The sequence below is a fragment of the Oxyura jamaicensis genome, chromosome 2 (genome assembly GCF_011077185.1).
Source record: "Oxyura jamaicensis isolate SHBP4307 breed ruddy duck chromosome 2, BPBGC_Ojam_1.0, whole genome shotgun sequence".
In the NCBI taxonomy this organism is placed as follows: domain Eukaryota; kingdom Metazoa; phylum Chordata; class Aves; order Anseriformes; family Anatidae; genus Oxyura; species Oxyura jamaicensis.
In genome coordinates, this window is record NC_048894.1 from 8,617,345 (window position 1) to 8,643,592 (window position 26,248).

A 26,248-nucleotide genomic window follows, 5' to 3' on the forward strand; every position below is an offset into this window, starting at 1 on the left:
GCAAGGTCAGAGGTACAGAACATCTCCAAAATGAAACTTCTGTACAGAATTATAAATAAGGAATCTTGTAATTTAACTACTAAATAGATTTGAAATGTCACAGATCAAAGTCCAGTTTAACAGCAGTTGTAATATTTATCTTCTGTAAAGATGTCTTTTCACTTTTTTTTTTTGTGGCCATCTGAACATTTTTAGTTGAAGGGAGAAGCATTGTCCCCAAGTCACATCTTTGAGGTTTTCACATTGTTTTGAAATTAACTGTAAGTGCACTATCAAACTTGGAATGTAATGTAGAAATCCTGAATTTGATATTCATTATCCAGTTCAGTGCTGGCATCTGAGTTTTGCTTCTAAAAATTGGTGACATGCAGGTCATCAGAGTATGCTAGGTCAATAAACATTCTAATAATATTTCCATATAATGGCCTCTAGTCTCAGGAGAAGGTGAGACTATTTTTATGATAACTATTGACATAAAAATATAAAAATATGTATGAAAACAAAAGAGATACAAAACGTGCCATACTTTTGGGTCCCTAGTAATATACCTATTCCTAGTAAACTATTAGCTTTGAACACAAAAATACACATGATGATTTTTAGTGTTTGAAATTTTTTAAAAAAGTAAAATTTTCTTCTCTCATAAGAGAGTTCTTTGTTCTGACACTGTTACACTCTTTGTCCATGTTCAGGGCGTTTTCTGAGAATTGTTTATGAATGGGACTGCTGGTCCTGCAGATTTCTATCTTCTAACTTGCAGACCTCAGTGGTAGAGCAGGTGGGAGTCCAAGAAACCAATCTGTAATGTTATCCTTCAGAGTAGCATTGGTTGGTTAGCTTAAGTAACAAGGGATTCATGTCTCCCTCCTTGCTTGTACTGGTTTTCTGTGATGGATGAATTCCATTTTGGGACCTTAAACAGTGACATTTGGCATTAGTTATTTTTCATACAAATCTTGTATGTACAAGATCTGCTCAAATCACAGGACTTGTGCTTAAATATCCCATTGTGGTTTGCCTCCTGGAGCTGTGCAGTGTCAAAGAGAAGCTTGTCCAAGTTACGTGGTACATTTCAATATTTCAAATTATTTTTGGCTTGGTTTAGGGAAACATCAACCTGTTCTTTCTCAAAACGAATCTGCCTTAATGCAAGGATCTACATACATGAACTAGCAGTTACTATCTCCTTGCATTTTCCCTTAGAAAATGCATTCCAGAAATGTTGAAGACGTGTGTATGGGTAGAATTTATTCTCTCAAGTTTCATGATCTCTCTGAACTTTAATTTTTGTCTCTCAACTGCAATGTATTAAAGGCAAAAACTTTTACATGAGGCCTTTCTATAACATTGAATCCATTGGGAATATTTTACCCGTTAGGTTTTAGCTGACCTTGATGGAATTACAGTTGTCAAGAGACATCGTAGGGAGCCTACAGGTTCATTTAGACTGCATTTGAGAAAATACCAAGTATGTTTTATTCTAAAATTTCAGAGAATCATTTGCTTTCTGTATGCTGTGCACAATAAATGAGAATACTGTGAAACTGGCTTGTAAGGACCCATGTTTTGTGAGATGTATACATTTCTACTTGAAAACTTTTAAACCATATTTAAGTTATATGAAAAAGGGCTTCTTACACGAAAGGATGAAAAGTCACTTCCTTGCACTGGAAGGTTGGCATTTTAGGAAAGCTTTTCAAAAAGTCTAGTAGCTACTGAAATAAGAGGATTAACATCTTGTGACAGATGGCTATAGTTTTAATTGTCATAGGTTATAGTGGTCATTATTCTTTGCATTTAAACCATATAAGAAGAATTAACTGAGTGGCCCTGCTTAACTGTCAATGGGGTTCTCCTAGCTCTTTGCATTTTAAGTGAGATTAATAAGTGAAAACATGTTGTGGAGGCAGGGTGTAATTTATTGAAAGATTCATGAAGTTTCAATGACATTGTTAAGGTATTTAATTAGTCTCATGGAAAAAAAAAGTAGAGTGACCCTTTTAGAGAAGCTGATAAGTCATATAATAGCTGTTAGATCCTCTTTATTCCTTGCTTTATAAGATTAACTGTGTGCTAAGCAATTTATGCTAAGTTTTCCCTTTTATTGGTAACCAAAGTTATCTATGCTTCATGAATAGATTATTGGAGATAACATCATGTAATTAACAAGAGATGCAGAAAAGTAAAAGTACAATTTGTGTAAGAATTGTATGAGAGAATGTTAATTTCTTAACTAGGAAGGATATTTAAAGGGATAAAAGGAAGGCAAAATAGTGCAGTTCTTTGAAAGGATTAAAGTAACCTTATCTCGTGTTCTTTCAGAAGGTAGGATTGCCTGAGTGTGTGAAAGTCGTGTTCAATGAGCTATTCACAACTCTAATGAATTGTAGACACAAGTTTGCAATGCTTTTTTTTTTTTTTGCAAAAGTGATTGATAACATGTAAGTTAATTGAATAATGGAAGTTAGCAAAAGGGGAAATTGTATAAGCTGCATACATGTGGAATTGTATAAAAATGTCAGTCCATGGTGCTGTAAATTATAGCATGTGGGTGAGAAGGTGTGGATAGACTTTTTTTTCGTCAGGGTAAACTTGTTAAAGATGAATATTTAAGACAGTAAAATATCTGCCAGTCGCACTTCAGCGTGTTTATCCTCTCCTTTGAAATATTTGTAGAATGCCTGTGGTTGTGGTCTCTTCGGAAATCGACCCAGAACCCCACTTCCAGTGTAATTTGTGTGTAGACCTAAGTGTATTCAGAAAGATGATATATCAACATTTTCAAAGTAAAATTACACCAGCATAAATTGGTAGAAATCAACACTTGTATTCCTTAAAAATACAGCACATCTTTGGTAGTTTAAGAAAAATCTTGATGTTTAGTACCTTGCTATCATTGTTTGGGGACTGACATATGTTTCAGTTTGCACACGGGAGACAATGGCCCAAGCTGTGTTCCCTCACAGCCTGCAGAGTCCTGCTGAGAGGCTCGAAGGCCTTCCTGCACTGGACGTGAGCCCTCAAGTTTTGAAAAATAACAATTTCTCTCTCAGGTCTTTGAAATACTCATTAATTCCAAGGCTGCAGGTTGTGGTTTAGAAGGAACTGCACAGCGCTGAGTATTGGGAGCAGTTTTGTAACGGGTAAGTGTAGGTCGGTTTACGGCTTCCAGGCCACAGTGTGACGTGATGGGCAAGGCTGCTCCAGGTCAGGTACCGTTTTCTGTTTCCAACCTCTTTTTGCAACTAGTTTTAAGTATAGCTAAAAGATCTATCTTAGGAGTCTTTCCTTGCAGTTTGGTGCACTTTATCAAATCGATTATTTAGTAAATGACATTAAATTATCACTAACAATGATGCTAAATCAATGATAAAGAATCTGATAATGATGAAAAAGAGAGAAGACTCTTCCAGAAAGGTGCATTATGTGCTCTTCTGGGTCTTTCTCATGCAGACACTTGGTAACTCAATCTTCCAAACTACTGTCTGTATGGTATGTGCCTTTCCAGCAAGGTCTTGCTGAAAAGGCACATAAATAATTTTGTCCCTTCCCCCCAGCACCACAGTTGGCCCCAGTCTTGGCTGACTGTGAATTTGCAGTTCTTCTTTTTGTTCGCTTGAAACTCGTTAACTTGAAAATAGGTGTTTTGGAGAGTGTGAGATCTATTAAGTAGAGAAGTTTCCTAAGAGGTATAACAGCGGTGAAGGAACAGTTAAAATGCCTTTTTGTAGGGAGTCTTGGGTGATGCGTGAACTGAATAGCTGGTTGTAATTTGAAACTGTCCGGTTAGCAAAACCATGAAAAATGGAAGTAACTACTGTGCATACAAAGATTTATTATGCATCTATGTTACAGTATGCTTATTTTATCAAAATAGACCATTATGAAAACTGGCTTTTGCACCTGCTCTTCATTAATTTTTGAAGTTAAATAGCTCTGCGTGGTCTTTCCTACTAAATAACAGAAGGCACTTGGCAGTTATCAGTAGCAAATACTTGCTGAACGTAGAGTTCAGCAATAATGATAATAAATCCACTCCTGGAATTACAGTTTGACTGCAGTTAAGAAGAGGGAGAGGGGGGAGTGAACCTTAAGTAATAGAAAACTGTTACATTGCTTTGTACGATTTTTAGGACAATTAGAGTTTGGCATAAGTAAAAGTCAAAGCTGTGGTATTAGTGTGTTCCTGGGGATGGGGTGGGTGTATTTCAGAATCATAGATGAGTATCTCATACCTCAGAAAAACACCCACCATATTGTGCATGTTTTATTAAAAAGCAAGTTCATTTGTGCCTAGAAGTAATAACTCTGGTTGAAACTTAGTTTCACGTGTATTATGTTAAATTAGTAATTTTGATTATTAGATCATTAATAAAATAATCAAATTCATATTGGAGCTTACCTGAAAGCTTTTTCAGAAGGAAAGTTTCAGCAATGTAAAACCTTGGATATACAAGCTTCTCCCCTTCCATATTACAGTAATTTATGGGTAGAGTTTTATTTCACTTTTGGGGGAAGCAGAAGCAAAGTTGGTTTAGAAAAAAACTAGAGGTCAGTCTTCTCACTGATGTGAAAAGGAAGAGAATCAGACTCATTTGTTTTTTTTGGAAGCAAATATTGGTAATTCATTTTTCTGCAAATAGCAAATGACTTTGCAATTAACTTTGCATGATTGGCCTTTGGTTATCAGCCAAGAAATGTGATGAGCCAGTAAAATATTATGACTATTCAAAATGCCATATACATAAGACAAGATCTGATAATGATCAAATAAGTGGGTATTTGTTAATGACACTCAGTTGTCTGTACAGTATTTGGCTTTATTGTGGTATGTTTTATATCAGCCATACTTGTGTAACTTTCCCACTTCCAAAACTTCTGGATTTAAACAAACAAAAACCACAATCTTCTGTTCCATTGTGCATGGGATAAGTGCTCAGGCAGGGAAGGGTCATTGTTTTAGTAACCATGTATATGACAATTCAGCACTAACGAATTGTGACAGAGACAACTCCTATTCACTGAAGAGTATAAAAAGGCTCCTCATGCTACTTTAAATGCAAAAAGGAGAAAGTTGGTTTTAGGATTCAGAATTGTTTCTTGTCTTTAAAAATTTAATAGCTTCAAAATTTAACAAGAACCTAAAAAAAAAAAAAAAGCTGTAAAATACCTTGCTGATTTTTTTGGGGGTGGGGGGTATTTTGTTGTTGTTGTTGTTTTGTTTTGGAAAGTGGGACTTAAGTTCCAGAACTGACTGAAGTTAGTTTACCAGAGCTTATTTCATAAAGGTTTAAAGTTTCCCTATGACAGCTAATATAAGTCTGCTCTCAGTGTGTGTGGTCTCAAACCAGATGATTTGAGTGAATATGTTCTGCTGGTTGCCAGCCTCAATTTAAATCAGTTTGGTTGAAGCTTTGGGATGAGGTAGATCTGGGTGAAATAATAAGGGTATGGGGTGGCAGGAGAGGGAAAACTTTATTTAAAATACAACTATAGGAACACACACCCCCTCTGTTCTCTCAGTTGCTTCTCCTTCAGGAGAAAACTAACTAAAAAATGAATTAATATTGAGGAAGATGCTTGAGATTTGGTTTCAGATGCCAGGAGTGGAGACACCTGCTTGTTTTGTAACCTGTGTCTAACTAGAGCTTGGGAGTGAGGGGGAGAGAGAGAAAAGGATCTGTGACCTTCACTAGGGCAGAATATGTTGAGTTTGGGAGAAGGAAGTACAGATTATCATCACTGTGACACCATTTGGTGCTTGGAAACAAGCCCAGCCAGGTTATTACTGCTGCCAGTTCTTGAGCTCAGGTGGCAAATATGTGGTACTCACCATTTTTCTACCTATGTGTCAGTATGTTTCCATGTCATGTTTTTCAGTGGCCACTCTAGAAATAAGTTTTATGTAGGCATATATTATCTTGAACTAGGAGAACTTCAGAGTTTCAAAGCTGAACACTCAAAAAATAAAAAAAAATAAAAAGCAGGTTACCTGCCTGACTTCCTCCTCTCCCCCAGGTGACATATGCTCATGTGACAATGTGCTGTAAGTAAGATGCAAGATAACCACCTTGTTTGAAACCTGCCCTGATGAACTGGTTTTTCCCCTGCCTCCACTGGCAGTGACCTCATGCATTCATTATACAGTGACAAATGACTACCTAAATAATTAAGTAGCTAAAGATGGGGCGGTTTGCTGGGTGCGTCCCTTGAGGCTGCGTGGCTTGCAGAAGCCCTGTGTTTTCCCTAGGGTGACCGATGGCTGTAAGAGCTGCTCTTTAATACGCTTTTATCACCCAGGCTTCCAGGATGAAGGGATGCTTTTAACCTTAGTTTGAAAGTACCTCTGGCAGCTCCTATGCGTGGTGATGGTACAGGTGCGTTTGGGGAACGAAGGGTCAGGATCCTCAAGGTTTGTGTTCAGTTCTGCTTTGGCAGGCAGCCAGCGCTGTCCTGTTCCACACCGGGGAAGGGCAACGCGGTTGAACCGCCTAGTTCAGCTAAACCTGAATGGATCTCGATGGGACGAATCAATGTCATTTTCTCCACCCCAAATATCTCCCTCTAAGTGCCATTGGCTGCTGACAGCTTTCAAATTCAAAGGTCTTGGCATCTTCTGAGGTGGTAAAATATTTTGTATTGGTGAGTGTTAGCTTAGAGGAGTATAGCAGCTCCTCCTGTGTAATAGTATGTACTTTATGAGGACTGTCATGCTCGAGTGTAAAATGATGTCTTTTCTCTAAATGAAATACTCACAGGAGACTGGTTGACTAGGAGCACTGGCAACAGGGTATAGAACCTTTAATCTCTCCGAGTGATAAAGTATTTGCAGTTGATGGCTGTATAATGACATGAAATACATGGTCACAGACTCACTTCCAAATGAGAGGTCTTAGTTTCTCAGATAGCCCATTTAGGTGTTTCCGAGAAGGCCACAGATTTAGTAATGGCTTTGAGCCTCAGTGGTTCTCTCTCATATCTACATTTTTGATTCTTGTAAATCCTATCTGTAGCTTGCTAGTAGAAGGGTGTGAAGCAGCTTTGTCCTGTGCTGCTTTCATAGTGAGCCAGTTGCCAGAGCAAATGCCTGGTTTTGCTGTGTGAGAAATTCTTTTTAAGAAAATACAAATAATTTTGCAATACAAGTAGGATAGGGTGAGACTGCATATGTTGGTGGTTAGGGCAGCCCCATAAGTGCTAATCCTTTGCTGATGGCCATAATTCGGTTTCGCAGGGAGTGTGTGTTCTGAAATCTGTTTTGAAAAGCTTGTCTTCAGCAACGGCAAGCTTTAAGCTTTTAGGTGAACACCAAATACAGATGAAAAACGCCAGCACTAGTTTCAAAATCTGTATAAAGTGGAAAACAAGAATGTTCCTAGATCATTTTCAATACTTATTTGATCTACTCATACATAATAAGGAAACACGTAAGTTTAGATTTTAAAATAACTTAATGGAGGAAAGATAATTTTGTAGTCTGTCTTATAATGCTTCAGCTGTTTGCGTTCTGAGTAGACAGAAACATTACTCTCCTTTTTTATTTTTTTTGAATGATGATTTCTTTAATATTCAAATGCCGCAAGTTGTCGTGTCGTTGTGTCCTGTCCCCCATCCCTCCCCCAAGCAGAGCTGCTTCACTTCAGTGTGCTACGTTGTACTGAATTGATGGCACAGAATAGCACGGTTTAAGAAGATAAATGTCAGGAATATCTTCTAAAGTAGACATTCAGATTTTGGGGGGGATTAATGGGAAAGAAGGTCAATAATTGCATGGATTTCAATAAGCTTGAGAATAAATGGCATTCCTGTAGTGCTAGTGATTATTAAAACATTGTGAATTCATTTCAAAATGCTGTGCTCAGGTTTCATATCTTTTCCATTGTGAAAGGATGACTCAGTAAGAGCTGCCAATTTGTAGAGATTATAGGAGGTAACTCCATAAATCAATTACATTTTAAAGAGAAAAAAGTTATAGCAGACAATAGATAATTTTCTGGCTGCTAGTCTTAATTTTAGTTTTGCCTTATTAAATAGGTTCCTCCAGACTTTCAGCAGCATGCACCTGGACCAGTTCCTACCAACTTCTCGCAGGCCCCAAGGCTGCCAATCCAGGACCAGTGGAGGGGGCCACCACCACCGCCACCACCACTCCCTCCTCCACCTCCTCAGGAAAGAGATCCCTTTTTTATAGGAGGTAAGCATTTTCGTTTCAATTAACGTACAAAATTTATTTTTTGTAAAGCGAATATGCAGTTTAAGTATGTTTCATGTAATGTGATACGTTCAGAAGAACCTGAAGACCAGAAGGTAGTGTTTGATGTAACCTGACGAGTTACAATGCCAGAAATTCCTGTGGTCTGGTATCTTTTCTCCTGTTCTGATATAATCTTCTGTCTACATGTTTAGCTACCGTAAATGTGTGAATTTATACAAATGCAAAATAAAATTAGTATGCAAGTAATTCTAACTAAAAGTAAATTCAATTAAATTGTTGTAATTCTTTACATTTTTACATAATGCACTCTCCATGTATTTTGGTTTCTGTTAGTAACACCATAAACTGTCTGGACTGTGTGTGTTTTGTAAGAAATCTGTTAATATTAGCTGAACTGCTGCAGCATAGCAACCAAAATAGGTAGTTTGTGTGTGTGTGTGTGTGTGTGTGTGTGTGTATATATATATATATATATATATATATGGATAAGTTTTATACCAAATGTATGAAGTATATACATGATGCATATGTTACTTGTGAGCACAGGTAAAATGTATATGTAAAGTTGCTAAATATCTGGTTAGCAAATGGTATCAAAGTTTTGTGAGTTGTTGTGTACTTAAGTGCTAATCCCTGTAATCCTTTGCTGATTTCAGTACAGTAGGATTTTTAAAGCTATTCCTGATTCCAGGTAACGGTCAATTCTGTTGGTCTTTCAAGCATCAGTTGCTTTTAAACACAGGTGGCACAAGCAAGAGAAATGTAACTTTGAGGATAGCTCTTAAAACTAAGACACCTCATGTTTTTGTTTTCTACAAATTTCAAGTTACTTTTCCAAATCAAAACAGCTTAGTGTTTGAAAAGCATGTTTGTTTCCCAAGGAGTCTGTCACTTAATAACTTTTCTGATTCCTGCAGATCCAAGATTCCCAAGCCATCACTTGTTTGAACAGCGGAGCCCCCCTCCACCACCACCTCCCCCGCTTCTTAACAGCGCCCATCCTGTCCCTACGCAAAGCCCCATGCCCTTCAGTCAGCCCGGGCCAGCCTTCAGCCAGCAGGGGCAACAGCCGGTATTTCCCAGAGAGAGGCCGGTGAGGCCAAACATACAGCCTCAAGGTCCGGTGGGAATTCTCCACTTCAACCAGCCGGGTGCAGCAAATCCACGGCCCTTCATTCCTCCGAGACAGCAGTTCTTACAAGCCCCAGGACAGCCCTTCCTCGCCGCACATACGCAGCCTAACATGCAGGTACAGATCTACAACAGGAAGCAGTCATACAAGAGGTGTTCTCAGTGTCCAAGTAATGCACTGTAGCCCTGTTGGCTTATAGGAGTAATGTAAATAAAATGGAGTTATTCAAGATTACAGGTATGAAGCAGATTTACATATAGAGCTTGATACTCTGTCAGAAAAAGTGATTTGTTTTTCTTCAGTTGCCAGCACTCATTTCCAGTAGCAGTCTGCACCCCAGCACTGTTTCTACAGTAAAGTTACAAAAAACACCATGATTTGTTTAACGCTTTAGAGCTAACGGAGTCTGAGAAGTTTTAATGTCACGGTTGGTCTAACACCATACAGCTCTTTAAGTTGCTTCAGCTCCGCGGAGGCAGCAAGAGCTGTCCCGCTGCCCCGCGGGTCGGGGCCACCAGCGGGGCCGGAGCGCCCTCTGCTGCTCAGCCGCAGAGCTCAGCGGGGAGCCCGGGCCTCCTGCTGCCCGAGGGGAAGCTGAGCTGCTTGCTTGCAGTGGGTAAATGTTCTGGGGTTGTCCCGAGTGATGCAGAGGGCCCTGCGTGATTGGGTGTTCGGGGTCTTTTCATGGTGTCTGGGTTTTGAATGTGGGGAAGTCATGAGGACTTCTATGTACTTCTGTGTTTGGGGGGAGAAAGAGAAAGAACAGTGTTGAAGTCATTAAACATAAAAGAAAGAGGAGAGCAGAAGGCCTTTCGTTTGCCTTTTTCCCGATTCAGCTGTTGTCTTACTCAGGTTTAAGTATAGAACTACCTTGTGCAGCTTCTGTTAATCTTTTTTTTATCGGTGTATTTTTGGTTTAGCCTGGTCAATAGCTGCTCAAAAATGTTTTGAGGACTTGTGAGACTGGAGCTACTTTTCCAGTGATTACTACCTTGAAATTAAAAACAAATATTCTTTCTTCATACAAAGGGTCCTTTGCATCCACCATTGCAACCTCAGCCACAGCCTCAGCCTCAGCAGCACCATCACCAGCAGCAGCCACAGCACCATCACCAGCAGCAGCAGCAGCAGCACCACCATCATCTCCAAGGACCACCACAGCCCTTGATGCCCATGAACCAGCCACAGTTCAGGCCTCACATGCAGGCCACGCAGCAGCAGCCAAATAACAACAGGATGCAGTGTCAGCAGCGGCAGGGTCCAATGAAGCCAAGACATGTGAGTAGCACATCCATCAGCGTTGTCTCTCTTAGCTCCTCATGGGTAATAAGCATGTAAACGTGTTTCAAAACTTACCGCCATAGTTTTTCAGTCTCCTTATTCCTTTTATGCTTTGTCCTTTTCTTTCATCATTTTTTGCTCCTTTTTCTACTTTACTCATTTTATAACTATATCAACAAATAGTACATTTATCTTTACTTTTTTTTCTAGTCCAATTCTTGTTTTTTTTTTTTTTTTTGATCCAACTCCAATAAGAGATGACACACCTGCCCAAGAACAGACAGTAAAGGATGTGGGGGGGGGGGTTGGGGAGGGGTTGCGTGATCACATTTAAAACTGCTGTGTAGGAGCCCAGTTTTGTGATGCCATCCTTCAGTCTGAAGGCCTCTCAGTAGCACTGTGAGCAAGCATTATGGTTCACATGGTATCACTCATGTCTTGTGAGTTTGCTTCAGTCCAGCGTGTTCTGCCACTAGGCAGGTTGGGGTGTCACAGCAGTCCATGGCAGTGCTCAAGTCAGTGTGACTGTAATTCAGAAGAATCACTTTAATTAGGAAAATAAATCATAGTGAAATCAATTTCTGAGAAAGATGTTAAACCCTTGAGATTCAGTTTTGCTGTAAATCAAAAAAAAAGTTTTTATTTTTATACTTACATTGAAAGCACAGCACCTCTTTGAAAAGTGTTTTTTTCTTTTGTTGTTGGCAAACAAGTTATGAAAATCTAAAACAGGGATCACTTCAGTCTGTCTTGGGGTAGAAATATATGCATTTTTTTTTTCCTTTCTGCTTTTCAGAACACACCCTCACAAAATATTGTCAAGCGTCCAAATCAGCAGCTACAGCCAACTGCTCCAAGAAATAGTAACTTGCGGGAGTTGCCAATAGCACCGTCACATGCTCTGGAAGTGAGCAACAACAGGCGAACCTCTACCCCAGCTGCTCAGGTCAAACCCATTACCAGCACAGTGTCTGCCACCAAGACTGTAGCTGGTGTTGGAAACTCACAGGGGCGGCCTGAGATGAAAGCTAAAGCGATCACACCAGTGGCCCAAGCAAAACCAGAAGCAAAATCTGAACCAGAGGTAAGGCTTTTTTTGCCGTTTTTGAAAAGAAAACCCATTTGAAACTTTTATTGTGTGGCTATAAGCATACCTAACGTACTATTCGCCCAATATTTTTTGCTGCCACTAGAGGCCTCCCTTCTGAGTTGTGCTTTCAGCCAGTTTCCATTGACGAAAATAAAAAAAGAGAACTCTGAAAGGTTATCAGGGCCCTGGTGATCCTGTTTTGCAGGTGTAGGAATCATTCCTACTGTGACAAGGCAGAGGTGGCATGAACTTCATCAATGATACAAGTCTCTGAGATACCCATTGTGCCCACTTTGTATCTTGCAGGTTTACAGTTGGTAGGCTTGTGTTGTGTTTTTTTTTTATGTTTGTTTGTTTTTTTCTTCCCCTTCCAGGTAGGTACTTCTTCCTAGGTTAGAAAACCTCTTTTCTTCCATTTTGAGTTGCTTTATGCCTTATAACTCCCTAAATAGCCACTTTTTCTTCCTCATGCTGTTTTCCCTTAGACTGCCCATTCTACTTCAGGGTCTTGAGCATTCCTGGAGGAAGTTGCAGATGTATTGTCCATGGAATTTCTTCTTCTTGAAGAAGAAAATCTTTCTTTCATATACCTTTTTTGCATGAAGGAAAATAAGAGATGCTCCGAAGTTTTCCATTTTGGACAAAAAGATGCTGTTTGCTCTGCTCGTACTCTGCACAATCAAAAAATGAGATGCAGGTTTTTGGGCTCCACTGGGTCATGCATGGTGAACAGGGGACATTTTGCTGCACAGATATTCCTGGAAGCTAGAGAAGACTTGCCATGAGCGCTGTTAGTGTGTGAGAGAGTAGGTAGGATTGCACTGATGATATTGTTAATCCTGAATCTCAAGAAGTGCCAGAGGAGCATGATGGTTAAATGCACCCTGTACAGCTCCTGAATGTCAGGTTATTCGGAACAAAACTGTAAATCTTTACAGTTCGGTTGCCCATGAAACTTGTCTCAAGGACCAGGTTTCCTTCAACAACTGTTGAAAGCTTTAATTGTGGTAATACTTTCTTCCTCTTAAGCTGCTGGCGATTAGCTTCTCATCTCATTCTTGAATTATGACCATCCCTAATTTTCGGAAATGAGACACAAAAGAAACCCGTAGCTGGCAGTGCTTGACCTCTTCTGGGCTTGCTTCTAAGTGGGAATATAAAAAAAACAACTTTTAATTAGGATCTTTTCCAAAAAAAAAAAAAAAAAAAAGTGCTTAAGTAATCCCCTTCACCTCAGTTCAGTCTCTTGGAATAATCCAAGTCAATCTGTCTTTCAGGCCAAGAGTAAAGGTAGGTTTTGAAGGCCTATGCAAAGCAGTTACAGTTCTACCCATCTAAAGCATTTAATAGTTTTTTCATGTTTCAGCCATATGGAATTTAAGACATTAGTCGTGAAATATCTCTGTCAGCGTCTGGAAAAATGAACTATTTTTCACTCCTGTTAATCAAATGGAATAAAATAACCAGTGCAGTTATCTTGTTCTTTCCATTTTAAATATTACACGTATCCTAACAAATCTGTAATTTTAAGACCATCTAATCCAACTCATGTGATTTCTTGGTTCTACAAGTCAAGCTTTCTTTTTATTTCCATGGTAAAACTGCTGTCTTTGAAAGGAGTTTGTGATACCTATTTCACATAAGTTGCTTTTTTGTAAAACAGGAGGAAAAAAAAAAAAAAAGTTGCCCTTGAAAAACTGATGTCTCCTTAGTGTTTTCTTTTGATAACCATAAAAGTAAAGCCTTCGTAGGTACACTTGGCAAGTACATGTGTGAATGTGCATGCACAGATTAGAACACTTTTTTTAAAGTAGACCCAAAAGAGAGCCTTGCGCTGCAGTGCAGTAGCAGTTGTCCCTTTTCAGCTTGTGTCACTGTGGTAGTCATGTTCACTGGTGCCACTCATCCTCAGTTTCCAAACTGAGGATTGCTGTATTAGTAGATCTCATTTCCAAGCACTTAATTGTTTTCTCTGCTATTTTTGTAATGTAGGTTATTACATCCCCTCCTTAAGGCAGATTGTAATGTTTTCCAGTCTTTTGTGTATTTTTCTTCCAATTACCAAACTTTGTGCTGTTTTAGGCTTTCTGTGAAGATGAAAGAGTTAAATTCTGCCATTTTTTCTAGCTGTCTGGCTCATAACTGAATTGGGCAGGTTATTTTGCAAGTGTCTTCAACTGGAAAATTAAGACTCTTTTTTTCTGTATCCATCTTCCTTAAGAGCCAATGGCCATATTTATGAACACAGTATCATTCAGGAAGCACAAAAAATAGCAATATTGGCTGTAAAGATTTTCCCTGATCTTCCAAATAAACATATAAAGGATAGCAACCTGAGTGACTAGAAGACTGAAAACTGTTTGAACTTTATGAATAGTAATGCTCATTCCTATGCAGCTGGAAAATATCGACCTTTAAGTGCCTCTGTCAAAATGATTTTTCAGACTGAGGACATGCAAGTTTACATCTGGGAGAGTAACAAAGAGACAATGAAATTGAGAGAAATGGATAGTGACTGCGGTTCTCATTCTGCTCATGTTAAGGTCAGTTTAGGAAGGAAGGAATTAGGGAAACATTAAGCATTTTTGAGTTTAGAAAGGGGTAGGAAAAACTTAGGTGATGTGAAGCTTTTTAGAATAAATGAGGTATTGGATCTCAGAACAGGAGAGATACTGGAAAACCATTGCACAATGAGAGCTTTACTGATATCACCACTTATATTACAGATAACGTCCCTGGTATCCTTAAAGGCAACCTTTCTGTTCTTCCAAATCCAGTAAACTTTGGAGTTGGATTTTTGTTGGGTCTTACATTGTTGTTTTCTATAAGACTTGGAGAATAGAAAATATTCAATATTGAGCAAATTCAGGTGATTATTAAGAAAATGTTTCTAAATCTGCTTTGTTAGAAGTTAATTACCTGAAAAAGGCACGTTTTAATTTTTCTTCAGCTTGAATAGGTTTGAGTTCCAAATTGATGCCTCCTGTTTTTGTGCTTAGAAGATTCTTTCCAGTGGTATTTTTCCAGATAGAAGATCATAAGAGGGCAGTGTGCTTTACAAAGTAACGTGTAATCTTATTCTTAATTCTTCCTGTTTTTCTGAGATGTACTCTGCCTGTGTTTTGTAGGATGATTCATACTTTCATAGGGTTTAGCAGCCCCTGTCATTAGTAAGGTGTGATGTTTATTTAACTGTCTTTATTGAACCCCAGCAGCCAAATGATCCAATTTGAAACTGTCCTTACCTTCTATGAAGAATTGTTACAAATTTTTGGACAAATGCTTCTAGCCTCTTTTGTTTCTAATATTATAACTGAAGGGGGAAAAAATAACCTCTTCAGTAAACGGATTTGTGTAAATGCTGCAGTTCAAACCATTTTGATTGTGCCAGTTTTACTGAGGGAACAAGTGAGCCTGGCTGCATGTTTTTTTTTTTTTTTTTTCTTTTTGTTCCTTCATTTTGCAAACCAGAGAACTTCAGGATCCAGCTCTTAGGCTCTGCATTTAACTCTAATAACAAAAACAAACAAACAAACCAAACAAACAAAAAAAAAAAAACAAAACAAAACAAAACAAAAACACCAACAACCCACAACCACAAAAGCTATTGTTTTGAATTCACTGTACGAGAAGCAAGCTACTGGAACTAGGATTCGAGACATTATACTTTCTACTGTAATACGTTTTAGAGCATGTCTTTGTCTTTTCCTCAACCATTCTGAGTACCATTCTGAGATCTCCTGGAAAAGTCTGCTGCTTTTCTTACTGCTGCTCTTAAACTAGACACAGAATGGCAGCCTATAACATTTTCCTTTGGTACTTTCCATTAAAACCTATGAGCCTTTAAGGCAGAAGAAAAACCTATAGCTAAGGCTTGGTCTTCCCTCCAAACCACAATTAAATATATTGGGCTCAAGAACTTTTCAGACAGATGAGAATCTCCATTTAACAACACCAAAATAACACTAAGGGAACTGCTTTGCTTCTCTGGCTTTGTGCTTGTACTTTTGTTCTTTTACTTTGTATTCCACCTGGCTCTTCCTTTTATGTACGCCATTTCTTCAGGTTGTAGAATTTTCTACAGAGAAAGGGTGACACATCTGGTTTATCTAGAGAAAAGGCTGCTCCAAGTTTTTCTGCTTCTTCACCTACAGATAATGTTTCTTTTGGTAGCAAACCTCCAAATATGAGCTGTGAAATTCATGATATCTTTGATGGATGTCTACTTTCTCCCAGTTGCTATTTTTTTGGCAAAATGTTTACTTTTTTTTTTTTTATTTGGCAGTGCAACTGCTTGTGAAGAAGTCTGCTGGGGTTATTAAACTAATAGGATGAAAATCATTAGCAACAGTCATTGCATACCATTTCCATCTTTGTCCAATATATCGTCTTGCTTGTTCTGTCTGATGAAGCTACTTACGAGGTAGGGGAAGAGATGCTTTTAGAGCCACGAGGCAGAGGATTTAACTACCCCTGTTTTCATCCTGGTGAGGAGTTTGCTACCCATTCTGAATCTGTGCTGCTGTTGGGTTATTCCCCAACTAATAAGAATGAGAACTGACTCCCAATGCAAATTCTTTGCTAATGATCACAGGGTCTTTATATCATGTGATCTTCCTCTAGCTGCAAGGGTATTTAACTGAGAACTTAACAGTAATAGTAACTCATTTATGGAGATGAAGGATTTAGGCCTGCCTATAGCCTATTAATGTTCTGATTTGCTATTGTCATATAACCTCAGAGCACTTGGTTCTTCATTTCAAAGCTAGTCTTTTAAGAAGAGATTGACTTCATATTGACTTCGTAGGAACCTTACGAACTTATCAAGTATTAAGTTGAGTTCCTGAAAGGAAAATTTCAGATTGTTTGAGATGGAGTAGCCTGAAGATTCTACTAAGCATTCATCAAACTTCTTATGTGTTGGTAATAGTTTGCCACTTGTCTTCTGTGTTTAATGCTAGTGCAGTTGAAATCTGCCTGCAGGGTTCTGCATGGACATGTTGATCAGAGTCCCTCAGGATGTCTGTTCTTGTCTGCTGGCAAGACCCATTTAAATGCACCATAACATACACATCTCTGCGCTGCTTACGTGTTACGTGCGCTGCTTACTTTGAGTTGGTGCTTTGTACTTACAGATCGGGATCTGTATCTTACAAGGCTTTCAGAACTTGTTGGATGATACAGGCAGACAGTTCCCTGATAATAAAGGACAGCTGATAGAAAAGCCTGGTCTTATGCAGACTTTTGCTAGTATGGACACCCTCAATTGATCATCAGGAGAAAAAAAAAATGTAGTGCTGCCTCCAAAGGCAGACTTGGTACTGGATCACTGGCATCTGTCAGACCCATTTAGATAAAATACGGAATATTCTGATCTAAAGCAAAGCAAGTGAATAAAATAATTAAGTGGAACAGGTTTTCTGTTTTGACAATTTGAACAACATATTTACTATTTCTGAAACTGGCTGAAAACTTCATTTGTAAAAACTTCATTGTAACATCAGGTTCTGCATTACAACATCTCCTCCTATCTGGAGCTTATTTTTCTCATCCTATGCAAGATATACTTAAGAAACAGAGCAAAAAGATAAGACTCTTAAGGGTCACGTGGAATTTTTATTCTTGTTTTGGTGTTTAAAATTATAATCCAGCACCTCCAGCTTTCAGTACAAGATGAACTACTTGACTTCCCTCCATGTTTTAATTTGTAGAAGTGTGTTCCTGTTGCCATCATCAACAAAGACCTGTAATCTAGTCATTAGAGTGATCAGTCATTTATCACTGCAACCGTACTCTGAAAAGTATTGAGGAAGATCAGAACCTTCTGGTTTATGAAACATTGTCCTAAAAAGGACAGTGTTCTGGCTACTCCCAAAACTATAGCCCATATTTATAAATAAATAAATCTGATTTTGTTGAAGTCTCATTTTAGTCATTGTTTAGGCTAGACTTGTAGTCTGCAGCTACTTCTTGGTCACTATGGGAATAATCCCTGACATGAGATGCTCAGGGAAGGAGCAGTTATGTCTGAAGGAGATGAGCATTCAGGGTTTATGCATCTGGATTTAATGAATACAAACACTTCTGGGCTTTTATATCTGCAAATCAACTTTATGGTTGGATTTCTTCTGCTGTTTTTTCCGTTGCAGTAGAGATTCTGTGATGTACCAGAGATAAAAGCCCTCAAACACCAAAATTTATTATTGCACACTTGGGTATGCATGCCTGTGTTTAAAAAGGAGGAAAAAAAAAAAAAAGCATTTATACTTACAAGCTATTGCACCCCAGTTAGAGCAACTGTTAATCGCAGATTCAGTTTTTGAGAAGTGTTCTAACATTGTTTATGCTGTAACTTACCAAAATGCAAAGTATTATTACTCTGAGAGCCTGTTAGGGGTGATTAATGGATCTTACCAAGAGAGTTTCATGCTCATTAGCATTTGTAAGCAGTCTCTATAAGTCTCTAACTTAATATTTCAAACTGTTGAAAATAAAACACATGTATTGAAAAGGTATGCTTTGTAACTTTTAAAAAATGCATATATTTGTATCATAAGCAGCTTGATTTCTTTTCTAGGATGATGAGAATTTGTTTTCCTGGCTCATCTATTTTTTATAGCCTTTCATAAGAACCCGTTCTGCCAGTGTTGAATAATCTTTAGAAAGGTTATTTGATAGCATATAAGACTTTCAGAAGGGTCTAGGGATGGAATATTAAAGGCATTCTCTATATACTATTAATATTCCAACGCTGCATTTGGCAACATTTTGATTCTGAAGAGAGTGCATGAGTTCAAGGTCAGAGAGATTGACTTGTGCTGTTCATTATAACCAATTATTGTGTGACAAATGAGTTTGAGATCAGGCTGAAAATTCTGTGAGAAAAATCAATAGTTCTAATCAGGGCCTTTCAGGTCATTTACCTCCCTACCTTTTGTTAGTTTGTCAGAAAAGAGCAAGATAAAACCTGTGTGACAGTGGGTTGCCTTCGTATTGTTACTTTCCATTTGAAACATATTTTGATATCTCAAATTATATTAATAGTTTAATTGGTTTTAGAAACTTCTAAATGAGTTCCAATTTGTAAGACTTCATTTTTAGTATTATTAAGATTTCTTAACTGGTATTATAGCTTTTTTTTTTTTTAACTGTGTTAGGAAGTAGTATTTCTAAGTCCTAAACCTGATTTGAGCTGTTTGTCTCTATTGAATAGCAAATAAACTATACTTGTGGATATGCTCTACTAATAATAGCCTTTGCTTGGTGTCAGGGATAATTTCAGAAGCTCTACAGAGAGTTAGGCCATTATCACATCTTCTAAAAACAATAATGTTGTTTTGACCAAACTGGGCATATATTGAGAACTTTATAAATTAATTTGTGTTTCCCTTTCTAGTATCCAGATGAAGATGAAGAAACTAGATTGTACCGTTTGAAGATAGAAGAGCAGAAACGTTTAAGAGAAGAAATTCTGAAACAAAAGGAGTTGAGAAGGCAGCAGCAGGCTGGCGCTAGGAAGAGAGAACTGCTTGAAAGACTGGCGCAGCAGCAGCAGCAGCAACCTTCTACGCAGCCATCCTACATGCAGCAGGAGGACGACTCTTCTGAGTTCCCCACCAATGGCAACCCTTACATACCCCACTCTGGCTTACAGACCAGGCAAAATGTGAAAAACAGACTCCTTGTTAAAAAGCAAGATATGGTAGTTCCAAATATCCAGCCCAAACACACAGATTACCCACAGGTTGGGAGCAATATGCAGTATCAAGGACAGCAGCTGAAACCAGTGAAACAGCTGAGGCAGACCAGAACAGTACCTCCAAGTCAGCCTCAGGCAGCGCAGAAAATATCACAGACAAAACCTGCTGCAGCACCGCTGCCCTCACCACAGACTGCTAGAGTGGCTTCGGTACAAGCAAGGCCCCAGGAACTGAAACCTGGCGTGAAAAGGACTGTCATGCAGCGGACAAACAGTGGTAGTGATGTGCCCCATGTCGGCAGCAAAGTCAGGGTGATTAAGTTGTCAGGAGGGGTAAGTTTCCAAGGCTCGTCTTGTGTGTGTCTGTCGTCGTGGTTTGTTTTTGTGTGTTTCATTCTATGTAATCCCAAAATAAAAAATGGGCCCAAGGTGAAGAGGGAAGTAGCAGATTTAGCAGACTTCACAATCCATACTTCAGATTTTCAGAACTGTAAGTTATTAGCAGTTATTCAGAAGTGTATGTTTGTTTTTTTTAATGCTTAACTGCCAGGCAGTTACCACTATCACATTGCTATCTAAAATAACATTTCTTTCCTTTAAATTCTTTGTAACTTGAGTGTCAGGGACTCCTCAGCTCAGCTGATTTTGCTTAAGGTTGATAGGTGTAATAATGGGTCAGAGAAAAGGACTTGTGGACCTGTTTTCTAGGCTCAGTTAAAAATCTAGGCTCTGCTTATTTGTTAGTTGAAGCCACGTAATTTAGTTGTGTTCCAGCACTGGCATTAGCGTGGTTTTTGTACCCAAGGGAGGATTGGCTTTATTTTCTTGGGAAGCGTGTTGTGAAACTAACTTAAGCAGTATATTGGAGAGGGATGTTTTCTGTGAGAGGCTGGGTTTAAAACATTACCATTTTGCTTCTGCATCTAAATGAGATTTCCTTATCTTTTGATGAGGGGTCTATTATTTGTAGAGTGTCCCCTGAGCACTGGTGTTGTGGATGACTCTCAGTGCTGGTCTTGATGGCAGCGTGCATGCTTAAGGTCTGGGGGGTTGGTTAGAAAGTATCTAGACCAGATTTCTTCTGTCCTAATAAAAAAGACAGGTTAATTTGGTAGGGCTCTGAAGAAATGGACACGAAGGGATGCAGTGAGGTGATGGTTGCCAGCGTGCAATCTGTCCTTCGGTTCCATGCTGAGGAGGAAAGAAGGGTGTGATATGTTTAATACTGTGATACATTGGAGATGTTGCGGGGGGTGAAGAAAATTTTCTTAGTTATTTAAGAACATTAATTAGGGGAACTTGCAGAACTGCTGTTAAGTCTGTAATGAATTGAACACACTGTGTTAATGGGCTCAAGAAAGCCTCAGTGGATAGGCTTTATAGAAGTATGGAGGAAATCAAAATGCCAAAGCTTGAATTACTTTTTATAAATATTTTTCTACAGATAATACAACAAATATGCTTAAAATTTTGAATTGCATAATGACCATGTGATCTTTCAAAACACTAACATAAAGGACCTTGTTGACTAAATGGAGCTGACAACAACCTTGCTTGGAGGATGTCTAATTCCTCTGAAATGGTAACAAGTGCAGAATAAAGTTGAAAGAATTTTTCTCTTGGGCTGCAAAATAGTTACACGTAAATACGTCTGCAGGAATCCCAGTGGTCTGTGAGAGGTACAGCAGGTTTGTTATTCCTGAGCAATTAAATAAAGCAATCATGCACAACTTCTTTTATTATGTGGTGAAATAAAACAGTGCCAGTCACCACTGTATACAGCTCTTCGTAACAAAGGTTATCAGTGCCCAAACTAGCATTTGTAATGCAATAGTTTTTATTATAACACTCTGTTTCAGGAAACCATAAATGGTTTGTTTCAGATGAGTCTTTTGGTAAGCAAGAGCAATTAGCTTTGTTAAATGCACATGGAACCTCTCTTTTGGTGTATATTCAAGCAGATTTGTTCTGTCCTTAACTTTCAGATACCAAGGTGTTATTACCAAGGTAAAGCAGGTTCTTTGTGTAGCTTTTTCTATTTTTTTCACAGTCATGAAAATTTTCAGTTTTCCTTCCAACTATGGAAGAATAAGAGCAAGCATTGCAATTAGCTGTTTAACATTGATCAAGATAGTTGATTAATTTTTAATCATTTAGTGACAGGCTGAGTCTATATGACTTCATTTCTGAACCACACAAGGAAAAAAACAGGGAGGGTGTGCAATCTTGTCTATTTTGACAGGATTTTAAAGAAGAAATAAAAGCTGTGGACTCTGAATGCCATAAAGATTTCATCACGCTTAGTTTTGCTCTCTCATGTCTAGCTCTGCCACCTGCTTCCCTTTCCCTCAACCCTAAATGTAAAGGAAAAGACAAATCTTTTTTTCTTAGCCATTTCCTTACTATTTGTTTGTGTTTTCTGTAATTCCCTGCCTTTGGCCAAGGGGATGCTTGGTATCTCTTATCTACGTGCATTGACTTCATCCTGCAGTGAAGTAGCCCTGCTGTTGCTCTCGAGTCTAATCGCTTGTACCCTTTTTCCTTTCTAGAGCTCTTTTGTGCAGCACAGTTTTTAAGACCCGTGTCCAAGTGCGATGGTTTGTGATTAGACACAATGCGGGTCCTTTTCTGAAGCTCTTCATTCAGGCTGGTGCAGACTTAGAAGGTCCCTTCTCGTTCAGCCTGCCGGCCATGGTACAGCATGATAGGAGAGCTGTCAGCAGAGGAGCTGGTCGGTTTGATGCCAGACCCATACAAACAGTCCTAGGCCAAATTAACCTAAAACAGGAGCTGGTGGCAAGGACGGTTCCCCTAGATTCAGCAGGACCATCAGCAGAACAGGACGAAATGATAATTTGTTGCTGGTGCCTTGTTATTTAACAGGTAGGGAGATGTACTGAGTACACTGGTGACATTTACAGCGTACAAATTCCGTACACCAGAAGAGAAGGGTTTATTATGTGGCAAAATGGTTTATTTTCTTGAAGGCAGTATCTTTCCCAGTCTAAGCTTCTAATTATACTTATATACTTGTATTGCTGGACACTGCAGTACTGTTGAGGATCTCTGACCTCCAGATAAAAGTAATCCTTGTTATTTAAGGTAAAAGCTTCTAATCTCTTCCTATGATATTCTCTCTTGAGAGGATTTTACTTTTTAAGTATTTTTACTTGATTGTAAGAGATACTAATTAAATCCTAAGAAATATGTTAATTTCTTCAGTTTATCTGATGCATAAGATGCCTTCGTTTATGGCTTCTTATACTGACAGGAAATTCTGAATAATTTTCTACTTCCCTTTTCTTTATGTCAGGCTAAGTCCTCATACCAAGGTGATACATGTTACCAAGGTGATACATGTTAGGTACCATACTTAATGCTATTTTTTAACAAATTGCCTTTTTTCTCCAGGAAAACCAAAAACCAACCACCAGATATACCCATCTCTTTCTGATACTACTTCAATTTATGCAGGAATGGCAGCACAATGAATACTTTTTCATTTTAATTACTCCTTTTAAATGTTACATTCTTGGAAAAATGAGGTAGTGCTAAGAGTTTAGTAGACAAATTCTGATTATTTTTTTTTTCATGGAGGCCCAAAAGTCTTTTGATAGATCTGATCTGCTTTATGATTGCTGTATAGCCTGTCTTCCAATTCAGCGTTTCCAGAAGTCATTCAGCATACATGCTGAGGATCGATACTAGCATATTTTACTAAGAAAAAGTCTGAAATATGTGTGGTTCCTTGGAAAGGAGCCTGAACTCAGTCCTAAGGATCTGCATAAGAATAAACTCAGCGAGGTTTTAGGGTATTCTTTGTCAGGAATAGACACCCGAATAAATCTCTTAAAGAAAATAGGGGTGAAAGGACCAGAGAAATATTTTGTTCCACCTTGAAGGGGGGCAAACCTTACAGCACTCCTGATGGCTCTGTCCAACCTTTTTTTCTGAGACCTCATTATGGAGATTTCTTGAGCCATCCACTTCAGTGGTTAGTGTGTACGTTTAGGAGATCTCTCTTAGTGACCAAGCCATGTTTTTTGCTGCAATTTGAATTTATGACTATTCGTATTTTACCTCAAGAGACATGGGGCAAAAATATTTCTCACTTTGTGGCTGTCTCTCTTTTTGTGAAGGTATCTTAACTGTTTTTGAGCAGTCATAGCCATCGCTACCTCTGGATAGGTCAGGTTTTCTGACACCTTGGCTGTTGTGGTGGTCTCCTTTGGGCTCTGCAACCAGTCTGTTGGCAAATAGTTCCCATATGAAGCGCAGCTGAATTCCCAGTCAGTATATTAGGAGTGTCTTTAGTCCTGGAAGAACAGGTTTGTACCAAATACGGCCTTAAATACCTTAAAGCTTTATGGAGTGGGTGCTGAACGTCCTTCTCATTTTTGTTTGAGGTTCTTTGGGAAACGGTAATAAAGTCTTAACCTCTGTATCTTTCAGTCATCTTATGTTGTTGTTGGATGATTTTTCTCTAGCCAGAAAATGGTCTGCCATGGTTAAAGTGATATATGTCTGTCCCAAAGGCCTGAAAATGCTGATTTCTTACGCTGCAACAAGAACACACCAATCTTTGTCTCTGTGGAAAGCCGCACAATGAGCTTGTTTCATATATCTGTAAACTACACAAAAATCTCAGTGTTCCCTATCGGATTAAAAGCAACATTATCTTATTAGTGATCTTAATCATGAAAACCTGAGATGCTTCATCTGAAAAGCTTGAAGAAAGTATTGGCAAGTCTTGTTTGAAAAGTCTGTTACAAAATTGTCCTTGGATTGTAAACAGAAAATGGGGATGGAAGATAGACAACTTCATTCTTATTTCAAGTAACTGAGAAGTGAAATAGACGAATGTGGAGTTCTAACTATGGACAAAGACACTGATTTAGATTATTCTTGTTTAATAATGTAACCTTATCAACCAACTTCACTTAATGTGTTTGTATCTGTGTTTGCATGCATGTGTATGTTTCAAGTTCAATTAAAAGTATTTGACTTGAAAGCTCTATAGCGCCTTTCCTCGAAATATGTCAGGAATTACAAACATCAGGATTTCTTTGTTTGCTTGACAAGTTCTGGAGAGATCTCTGCCCTGTTCTGTCCTTCTACCAGCTGTGAGAATCAGAACACAGGAACTGGCACCATATACAGTGCGATTACTTATTAAGAAACTAGAGAATGGCATTGCAGTTCATTCGCATCCCACTATTTAAAGGATAATGTCCACTTCGGAAGCAGATAGAAGGAGCTACAGAAGCCATCGTATCTGAATGTCCAGATATCACTTGGAGTGTGTCACAATGGGCAAGGCCTCTGCAGCAGAACTAATTCAAATGTCATTGAAAAAGGACTCTGCCTGCTGCAGCCTGCGAGATAGTGCTCTAGAAATATTTCACAAATGGACATGGATTTCTTTCCCCAAGATATCAGGGTGAAAAAAAAAGTCAGGTAGTATTCCTGTTATGAAAAAATCAGTATTTTATAGATTATGTCAGAACAAATAAACTGTCCTCCCAGACCTCCAATGAGGATGGTCCCTACAGAGACAGAATACTTGGTGGCTCGGGGGCAGTTCTTTACTTAGGAGCAAATCCCTGTGCTGTTTGGGACGTTCTCAGTTACTGGGCAAGTGAAATGTAAGGGCATGTATGGACACACTGAGCAACTAGAGGGACTTGAGGTGACAGCCAAACCAGATGCAGGCAGTACTTTTTATGGATTTCTAATAAAATCCTCAAAAGGGGGAAAGAGATACCTAAATAAATTGAATGTAGCTTTGCTGTGGTTAACTTGGAACCAAAGTGCAATAAAGTATTTCCTATTGTAGGCTGGAGAACAAGTTTCTCCTTTTCCTCAGGAGACTTTTAAATTGTATGTTGAAGAAGAGCAGCGTCCTCCTGAATACCCTGAAAGCAAGGCATTGGTATTGCTTGTCACTGTTGTTAAGTCTCAAAGGAGAGTTTTTCTGCCCCTGTAAGTGTTACAGTGTGAAATTCATATTGATACCATGTTGGTGTTACGGAGCATCTCCTTTCCTGATGGGAAATGACTAAAGGCAACTGTAACACCGTTGAAGTACGTAAGGAAGAGCTAGCTTTCAAATGAAAGTTACTTGAATGCAATCACTGAACTTGGTAGGGAGAAATGCAGATTTGTCCACTTTAATAGTTCAGGAAATCACAAATGTCTTTTAAATGGCTTTCCAGGTTTGACGGTTTGGAATAGACCTTTAATACAGAGATGGCTCTGAGTCGGGAGGGTCCTGGTGCTGTTGGTGGTTGGAGATGGAGGGAATGTAGTTTGTCCCTGCCAAGACTAAATAAGCCTAGGGCAACACACAGGAAGGATTGCCGTTAGGTTCCCTCGTTCATGTTCCCTGAAGCTTAAACCTAGAAAGAAACCGAGGAATGAGGAAAGCTCCCTTTGTACTGATTTCTGTTAGCCGGTACTTGTGTTCTCTAACATGCCTGGACTTGTGTTCTCTAACATGCCTGGTGTCCAGCTCAAAAGTGTTCATTGAGGAGCTCTGAGCAGCTTTGAAATCACTGCTGTTTTCAAACAGAAGTGGTTTCTGTTGGTAATTTCTCTGCCTGTCCAGTTTCCACTGTAATAGTCTGGACAAAAATACCCTGGACATGAAGACTGACAACTGAATAGGGACACAGGAAACATGGCTCAAAAGCATATTTTTGATATCTATGTCATGGTGCTGTATTTTGTGGACAGAAATGTAAAAACAAAGGTGGTGCTTAGAGTAAAATACAGGCCCGGTCCAGAATCTTAGAATGGCTCAGGTTGGAAGGGACCTTAAAGCCCACTCAG

At 38.9% G+C, this 26,248-nt stretch overlaps 1 protein-coding gene across 5 annotated transcripts in view; it reads left to right on the forward strand.

The window, feature by feature from the left end:
* The window catches only part of RBM33 (RNA binding motif protein 33), a 99,200-nt gene that overhangs the window by 48,264 nt on the left and 24,688 nt on the right, over positions 1 to 26,248 (forward strand). For 4 of the 5 annotated variants that reach the window (XM_035316566.1, XM_035316567.1, XM_035316569.1 and 1 more), the window contains exons 11-15: positions 8,035 to 8,194; positions 9,133 to 9,464; positions 10,377 to 10,625; positions 11,425 to 11,712; positions 19,115 to 19,750. In XM_035316566.1, coding sequence (XP_035172457.1) covers positions 8,035 to 8,194; positions 9,133 to 9,464; positions 10,377 to 10,625; positions 11,425 to 11,712; positions 19,115 to 19,750 — 1,665 coding nt within the window. Of the gene's footprint in view, positions 1 to 8,034; positions 8,195 to 9,132; positions 9,465 to 10,376; positions 10,626 to 11,424; positions 11,713 to 19,114; positions 19,751 to 23,904; positions 24,435 to 26,248 lie in introns of those variants that run through there. The other variant, XM_035316570.1, reaches the window with a different exon arrangement.